An 8,880-nucleotide genomic window follows, 5' to 3' on the forward strand; every position below is an offset into this window, starting at 1 on the left:
ACAAAAGCTAAGCATGTGATGCATAAACACCTAAACTGGCTGCAACATTTTTCCTATCAGTAACTTTCAGGGGGAGGTGTAAAGGGTAGTGCTCAGGACTGGTAACCAAAATTGACCTGGTTTGACCCCACAAGGAGCAAGACGTAAACTAATACCATTGTGTCCTTGAGTAAGACACTTAACCTCAGATTAATCCAGGACTATCCTCATAGTATGTGGCCTAATAGTTGCTTTGGATTAAAGTATTTTTGAACTTTTGGCCATCTAAAGGGCTTTTCTCCCCTGAAATAGTTAACAATGTGTCATTCTAAACCATGGGTAAAGGGTTATGTTTTTTTTTACTCCATACATTTATTTTACTCCAATTTATGTGTTTTCCTTCAAAATTTGACAATTTACCCTTAAAATGCTGAAACGACTGTTTATACAATGTGCTATGTTTCTCTGAAAATCCAATGTCCAGCATGTCAATATGAGGGATGCGACTAGATGTCTGTTGCTGAGCATCTAGCCGTAACACATCACACTCTACAGGAGTGTCACCACACTGCAAAAGCCGCTCTAAGCCTGCTTTGGAATAGGTATAAAAAGCGGTGCTAACCCCGCTTTTAAATTACAAGCGTGAAACGTTTATACCTGGAGTTAAACGCAGGGTTAGAACGACGATAACCAAGGTTTAAGCGCAGCGTTTAATATTTTACATGAATCGAGAAAATCTTTACACACTGTTATGCTCTTTATGTGTACTCAATTTACGTTGATGTTATACTTTCTGTGTCCACATCCAGACTCCTCGAGAAACGGCAGCAGAATGGCGAGACTATCGAGCTGTCAGCGGAGGGTCGTCCAGAGCTGGTGGAGGAGAAGGAGCTTCCCATCGTGGACTGCACGTGTTTCGGGTTGCCTCGTCGTTACATCATCGCCATGCTGTCAGGCCTGGGCTTCTGCATCTCATTCGGCATCCGCTGTAACCTGGGTGTGGCCATCGTCAGCATGGTCAACGACCATACGGTGTTCTACGGAAAGAAACCTGTCATAGTGGTCAGTGTCACTGCTGGAATTCAACTTAATTAATAAAGTGCATCCACTTTACCTATGTGCATGAAGAGTGGACAGGAGTCAGAAAAGTTATTTGGAAACAGAACAAAGAAATAGTTGTTTGGGCATTTTTTGTTTATTATTGGCCTTTTTTAAAATCCAAGATACAAGTAAGATTCATTAAGCATGGCTAGAGGTATAACGATTCAAATTATTCACGGTTCGCTTTGTATCACGGTTTTGTCACCATTTCGTTACCGTGAGGGTATGTATTATGTTTAGGGGAAAAAGGACTATACTGTCAAAAAAATAAAATTAAAGAAAATAAGACCAATTAATCTTACTACAAGCCAGCACAAAGAAATACAATTGTAATGGGGCTGACAAAACGTGAGGATCCATGTGCAAGCTTTATTTAAAGCAGAGAGGTCAGAAACACAGGCAGGGTCGAACAATGGCAAACAGGTATATGGCGGGCAAGACACAAGAATAATCTTAGGGCTAGCGAAGGTCAACGATCGGCGAACAGAATCAAAAGGGCGAGACTAGAGGGATAAATCCAGGAACACAGGAAAAGGTCCAGGCATGGGCAAACAGAGTCCAAACGGCAAAACGACAGGGCAATCCAAAAACAAAGGCAGCGATATATACACGGAAAACAGGCAAGGCAAGACTAGACTAAACTAAACTAGAAACTATGAAAAAGACAAAACTAAGACAATAAACAGGCTCCGTATAGCAGCTAACACTAGGAGAGTGAACTGCCTGTCAGAAATCATAGCATATCAGCTGTCTTAACCGTGGCTTGTGTACTGCTTCATCACTGTGTCTGTCACGCGACTCTGTTGCCCTTTCGGGCTTGAACTGATGGCCAAACTAACAACATTATTAACTGTATTGATATTTACTTTGAAAGCTGAAGCTCGCGATTATGGTGAGCACTGTTGCCAAATCTCGCAAGACAAATAAGCAACCGCTGCTTCAAAAACAAGCCCAATTTTTGTTGATGATTTATTATCATCAATATTATTTATTATCAATTATTTATTACCAATAAATGAGCCTGCAACATATTAAACTGAAACCACTCTTTTATCTGAAAAGCAAAAACAGAAGCTATATTTTACAAGAATGGGAACAAAACTCATCTCCAATCACCTGTGTGCAGAATAGGATTGGAGAGATGGAAAAGGAGAAAAACACAAGAGCTTCAAAGGGGAGCTGTAACATAGCCACATATTTATAGCCTACTAAAATATAGGCTATTCGAACCATATTTACTCTTAGTATTATTAATATTTTACATGAATCGAGAAAATCTTTACACACTGTTATGCTCTTTATGTGTACTCAATTTACGTTGATGTTATACTTTCTGTGTCCACATCCAGACTCCTCGAGAAACGGCAGCAGAATGGCGAGACTATCGAGCTGTCAGCGGAGGGTCGTCCAGAGCTGGTGGAGGAGAAGGAGCTTCCCATCGTGGACTGCACGTGTTTCGGGTTGCCTCGTCGTTACATCATCGCCATGCTGTCAGGCCTGGGCTTCTGCATCTCATTCGGCATCCGCTGTAACCTGGGTGTGGCCATCGTCAGCATGGTCAACGACCATACGGTGTTCTACGGAAAGAAACCTGTCATAGTGGTCAGTGTCACTGCTGGAATTCAACTTAATTAATAAAGTGCATCCACTTTACCTATGTGCATGAAGAGTGGACAGGAGTCAGAAAAGTTATTTGGAAACAGAACAAAGAAATAGTTGTTTGGGCATTTTTTGTTTATTATTGGCCTTTTTTAAAATCCAAGATACAAGTAAGATTCATTAAGCATGGCTAGAGGTATAACGATTCAAATTATTCACGGTTCGCTTTGTATCACGGTTTTGTCACCATTTCGTTACCGTGAGGGTATGTATTATGTTTAGGGGAAAAAGGACTATACTGTCAAAAAAATAAAATTAAAGAAAATAAGACCAATTAATCTTACTACAAGCCAGCACAAAGAAATACAATTGTAATGGGGCTGACAAAACGTGAGGATCCATGTGCAAGCTTTATTTAAAGCAGAGAGGTCAGAAACACAGGCAGGGTCGAACAATGGCAAACAGGTATATGGCGGGCAAGACACAAGAATAATCTTAGGGCTAGCGAAGGTCAACGATCGGCGAACAGAATCAAAAGGGCGAGACTAGAGGGATAAATCCAGGAACACAGGAAAAGGTCCAGGCATGGGCAAACAGAGTCCAAACGGCAAAACGACAGGGCAATCCAAAAACAAAGGCAGCGATATATACACGGAAAACAGGCAAGGCAAGACTAGACTAAACTAAACTAGAAACTATGAAAAAGACAAAACTAAGACAATAAACAGGCTCCGTATAGCAGCTAACACTAGGAGAGTGAACTGCCTGTCAGAAATCATAGCATATCAGCTGTCTTAACCGTGGCTTGTGTACTGCTTCATCACTGTGTCTGTCACGCGACTCTGTTGCCCTTTCGGGCTTGAACTGATGGCCAAACTAACAACATTATTAACTGTATTGATATTTACTTTGAAAGCTGAAGCTCGCGATTATGGTGAGCACTGTTGCCAAATCTCGCAAGACAAATAAGCAACCGCTGCTTCAAAAACAAGCCCAATTTTTGTTGATGATTTATTATCATCAATATTATTTATTATCAATTATTTATTACCAATAAATGAGCCTGCAACATATTAAACTGAAACCACTCTTTTATCTGAAAAGCAAAAACAGAAGCTATATTTTACAAGAATGGGAACAAAACTCATCTCCAATCACCTGTGTGCAGAATAGGATTGGAGAGATGGAAAAGGAGAAAAACACAAGAGCTTCAAAGGGGAGCTGTAACATAGCCACATATTTATAGCCTACTAAAATATAGGCTATTCGAACCATATTTACTCTTAGTATTATAATTAATACATTACAAAAACACCCGTGATAATTAATACATTACAAAAACATTGTAAAAATAAAAAAATAGGCTAAAAGAAAGTCATCCCAGACTCCTCTACGTCTACTTCTGTCATCGCTTGGATTACAGTCACGGCACGCACCTTCTTTTATGAGGGGGGAGGGGGCGCGGAACATTTGGCAAATTACGCTGCAGCACTTATATTATTGCACTGGTTGGCTATTAACTGCGAGCAGACAGAGTGTCATTCAATGCATTGGATAATACGGCGAACATAAATAAAGAAACGAAGTTGCTTGTCAGATTTCCCTAACAAGCAACCATATTTTTTAAACTAAACCCATAAAACCGCAACCTGCAACCTGGGATTTTTTTCACGCAACTTTACAAAAAAAGAAACCCAAAGTCGCATATAATACGCGGATTTGGCAACTATGATGGGAAGGGGCGTTACATTTCCGACGCGTGCTTGTGATGTTCGGCCAATCACAATGCACCACAGAACCAGGACACTGATTTGTACGTTCAACCGACTCTGTCTGCTAGGAAACTCACCAAGACAGGAATGTTGACATTTTTTTTTTGAGAATTTGTCCATTCAAGCACAAGTCTTGAAAGACAGTTCAATTTTGCGCGCTTGCTGAGACGCAGGTTTGGCATTTCGGATGAGCGTGCACACAAATCTTCTCATTGCGCGCAAGAGTTCTCATTCGCGTCTTCTGGCTCTTGAATGTTGAAACTGGCAAGGCTTAAATGGGTTTAGTTTAAACAGAGAAAGCAACATGTGCTGTTCAAGCCTCACCTGTGCACGCACGCTATCAACACCCGGGTGATGGCATAAATGACTGGTCATATTCGAGCATACGGCACTCGCATTGAACAAGTTTACAAAGTGACTGGATTGTCCATAAATATATGCAAACTGACTTGGCCACTTTAAATCCCAGTTTACTATTATTAACCAGTTAGATTTTTGTCTCGACCCAGTGTGCACTGTGAGAGGTTTCACTGTAGAATTTAACACAGCAAAGCAATTTACCCCACAAATTGACTGAGAAAATAAAATTGACAGCGAAAATAAGATTTAGTAATTATATTATTTTTAATAAATATAAATATGTATTATTATTATTGTTATTAGGCTACTTTATCTTACTTTTATATTTACTGATTGATTTGACTACTTTATTGATTATTTCTCTCCTTCTGACATTCCCTCTCTAATTTTACTCTACTCTACTTTTTTTTTTTTTTGCAATTGTAACGTAACAGAAAAAGTAACTGAGGTTAATTGAGGTTATTTAATGCTTTGAATAATGATGTGTAATAATTTTTTATTGTACAAGCAGTGCACTTTGACTGAAGTATTCTCATATTTTGCATTGAAAGCTGTCGAATATAAGTTGGATGCAAAGAGTTTGACTCGGTCTTTTCCCACCCAGTCTGCTCAGTTCACATGGGACCCCGAGACAGTAGGGATGATACATGGCTCATTCTTCTGGGGTTACATCGTCACGCAAATCCCCGGGGGATTCATATGTCAAAAGTTTGCAGCTAACAGGTAATGTGATCAGCGAATTGATGTTTCTCTCAAGTGTTCTTTTTCTCAAGAGTTTTATAAATGAAAATTTGTTATTAAGTGGGAGGAGTCCGATTAAGTCAAACGTCCAGTTATGCAAATTTGTGTTGTCTTTTGCACTGGCTGTTGTTGCATTGTGGCAACTCACCCCATATATAATTACAACCCCAATTCCAGAAAAGTTGGAACATTTTGTAAAATGCAATAAAATCTTTAACTCTCATTTAATTGACACAAGTACAAAGAAAATATTTCCAAAGTTTTCACTGACCAACTTAACTGTATTTTGTAAATATAAACAAATTTAGATTTTGATGGCTGCAACACACTCCAAGAAAGTTGGGACAAAGGCAACAAATAAAAGTGAAAAGGTTATAGAATATCACAATTAAACTGTTTTGAAACTGTTCACAGTAAGCAGGTGAATTGGTAATTGGTGAGGGTGTCTTGTTTGGGTATAAAAGGAGCATCTCAGTCTTTGCAAGCAAAGCTGGATTATGGCTCATTACTTTGTGCCAAATTTCATGAGTGAAGTGTCAAGCAAATCAAAAATCACATTTCTCAATGCAAAATTGCAAAGAGTTTAGGTCTTTCATCAACTACTGTACATAGAATTGTGAAAAGATTCAGGGAATCCAGAGAAATCTCAGTCTGTGTAGGGCAAGGCAAGAAACCTCAGTTGAATGTGCATGACCTTTGAGCCCTCAGATGGCATTGCATAAGAAACAAACATGCTGTGGTATTAAATATAGCCACATGGGCTCAGGAGTACTTCGCAAAACCGCTGTCACTTAACACTGTCTGCCGCTGCATCAATAAATGCAACTTGAATCTCTGTTACTCTAGGAGAAAGTTATATATTGCAAACATCTGTCATGGTATGGGGGTGCAGCAGAGCAAACGGCATGGGTGACTAGAATATGTGCGAAGGTACCATTGACATGGAGGCATATATTGGGTTTGTACAGAGACATATTCTGCCATCAAGATGGGGTCTTTCATGGGAAGACCATGGTTATTAGATCAATACAATAATGTGTCTCCTATTGAAAATCGCAGACTGCTGAGCATCTGAAGTCTTGAATCAAGCGAAACTTTAACAATTAGTAGACTAATTTGACACAGTGTTAAACATGCCTCTGTCCCAACTTTTTTGGAGTGTGTTGCAGCCATCAAAATCAAAATTAGTTTATATTTACAAAATAAAATTAAGTTGGCTAGTGAAAACATTGGAATTTTTTCTTTGTACTTTAGTCAATTAAATAAAGTTGAAAGAGAATGAACAAATAACATATTCTTTATTTTTATGGCATTTCACAAAATGTCCAAACTTTTCTGGAATTGGGGTTGTAAAAAATTATATGATTATATATAATAAAATTATATAATGACAGTGTGTGTTCAGCAAAAGCCAAAAATGCTAACTTTTTTGACCCTGGTGGACTTTAATGTTTGCTAATATACAGAGATTGACTTTCAACAATAAAAACCCACCCTGATAAATATTCAATGAACTGAAAAAGATGAGATATTAGCATGGTATTTAATTGGGATTTGGCCTCAGTTGACTGTACTGCATGTGTGTTTGCTCTCAGGGTGTTTGGCTTTGCCATTGTAGCCACGTCAATGCTGAATATGCTGATCCCAGCAGCAGCAAGAGTTCACTATGGGTGTGTTATCATGGTCAGGGTTTGCCAGGGGCTTGTGGAGGTATGCCATCTGTGTGCATGCGTGGATTTGTGTGGATCTGAAGTAGTCTGAAATATTAATGTTTTATTCATTCAAATGCATAGCATCCCGATAAGGAATCTTTTGTTACCATCATGGTTGCATACACATTAAATCAGTTTATTTCTCTACTGGAAGGGCGTGTCATATCCTGCATGTCATGGCATCTGGGCCAAATGGGCTCCGCCCCTTGAAAGAAGTCGATTGGCAACAACAGCATTCTGTGGTAAGATGTGTCAATCATTTGAATCTATAAATTATACAAACCTGCTGATATAATCAATAGAATTGAGTTTCTGTCATTATTTGAACCTTGAATCAAGTTTTGATTTAGTAAAAAGCTGAAATTGATGATAATGTTAGTGAATAGTACTAATAAGAGGAAGCATACTAAGAAACTGTATGTTATAGGTTCATATGCCGGAGCTGTTGTTGCAATGCCTTTGGCTGGAGACAACCGGCCCTTTGATGGCAGCCATAATGTTGAAGTGGCCCTCATTTAAAATGAGTTTGACACCCCTGCTTTACAAGATTGTCCTCACTCCGATGGTCTAAAACTCAAACTGGCCCTCACAAAGATAGCTGTACAAGTGCACACACACACACACACACACACACACAATCACAATCTTCTCTCATTTCTCAATTGCTACATGCTGCAATGTTCTGGATATGTTCGACCTCTGGTTTTTCGCTGCCCTGCAGAAATTTAACACTCCCTGGCGGCACTTCTTTACCTCCATGCCGGTGTATGCCATCATCGTGGCCAACTTTTGCAGAAGCTGGACATTCTACCTACTCCTCATCAGCCAGCCCGCTTACTTCGAGGAGGTGTTTGGCTTTGAAATCAGCAAGGTGAAACACACACTTAAATTAGCGAAGTGTTCATGATGCTCTGCAATGGTCCTTCTCACATGGCAGGTCACAACCCAAAAATAAATCACAGGTCTGTTATGACAGGTTGCAGACAGCAGGAAAAAGCAATGCTAAATATAAACAATAAAATGCAACTGCATATATAATAAAACAACCTAGACTACATTAAATACCAGTGGAAATCAGAATAAACATGGATTTTGTGTTTTGTGCTGTGAATTACTGGCTGCCAAGAATATAAAACATTCAGAAACTAAAACCGTTGAATGGCTGCTGTTTCATGCTAATAATAATTTAGCATACTGTTGGACCTATGCAGGTAATATTAACAGATTTTAATGTTTGATTTTAAGAAAATTGAATTTACCTTTGATAGACAGTGAAGTAAAATTTATCCTAAAACCAAACCAGTTGAGAAACACAGTATACACACATATAATGGAGTATTGTGCAGCTGGATGAAGATATTTTTTGTTCAATTACTACTCTTTTTGTTTCTTCTGTCGCTTAGGTGGGGCTGGTGTCTGCACTTCCTCATTTAGTGATGACCATCATTGTGCCAATTGGAGGACAACTTGCCGACTACCTGAGAACACATAATTTAATGACCACAACGAATGTCCGAAAACTCATGAACTGTGGAGGTAAGATTTTACCCCAAAATCAAACAAATCTGTCATTATTTACTCACCCTTAAGGTTATATATATATATATATAAAAAAA

At 38.9% G+C, this 8,880-nt stretch overlaps 1 protein-coding gene across 1 annotated transcript in view; it reads left to right on the forward strand.

The window, feature by feature from the left end:
- The first annotated feature begins 489 nt into the window (after positions 1-489).
- Positions 490-8,880, forward strand: part of LOC107560741 (vesicular glutamate transporter 1-like) — an 11,377-nt gene continuing 2,986 nt past the window's right edge. The window contains exons 1-9 of the mRNA XM_016244998.1: positions 490-581; positions 789-1,041; positions 2,353-2,682; positions 5,416-5,534; positions 7,148-7,262; positions 7,419-7,506; positions 7,692-7,768; positions 7,863-8,135; positions 8,668-8,800. Of these exons, the coding sequence (XP_016100484.1) occupies positions 490-581; positions 789-1,041; positions 2,353-2,682; positions 5,416-5,534; positions 7,148-7,262; positions 7,419-7,506; positions 7,692-7,768; positions 7,863-8,135; positions 8,668-8,800 (1,480 nt within the window). The remainder of the gene's footprint in view (positions 582-788; positions 1,042-2,352; positions 2,683-5,415; positions 5,535-7,147; positions 7,263-7,418; positions 7,507-7,691; positions 7,769-7,862; positions 8,136-8,667; positions 8,801-8,880) is intronic.

This window comes from Sinocyclocheilus grahami, unplaced genomic scaffold, assembly GCF_001515645.1.
Source record: "Sinocyclocheilus grahami isolate Dianchi unplaced genomic scaffold, SAMN03320097.WGS_v1.1 scaffold741.1, whole genome shotgun sequence".
NCBI classification, from domain to species: domain Eukaryota; kingdom Metazoa; phylum Chordata; class Actinopteri; order Cypriniformes; family Cyprinidae; genus Sinocyclocheilus; species Sinocyclocheilus grahami.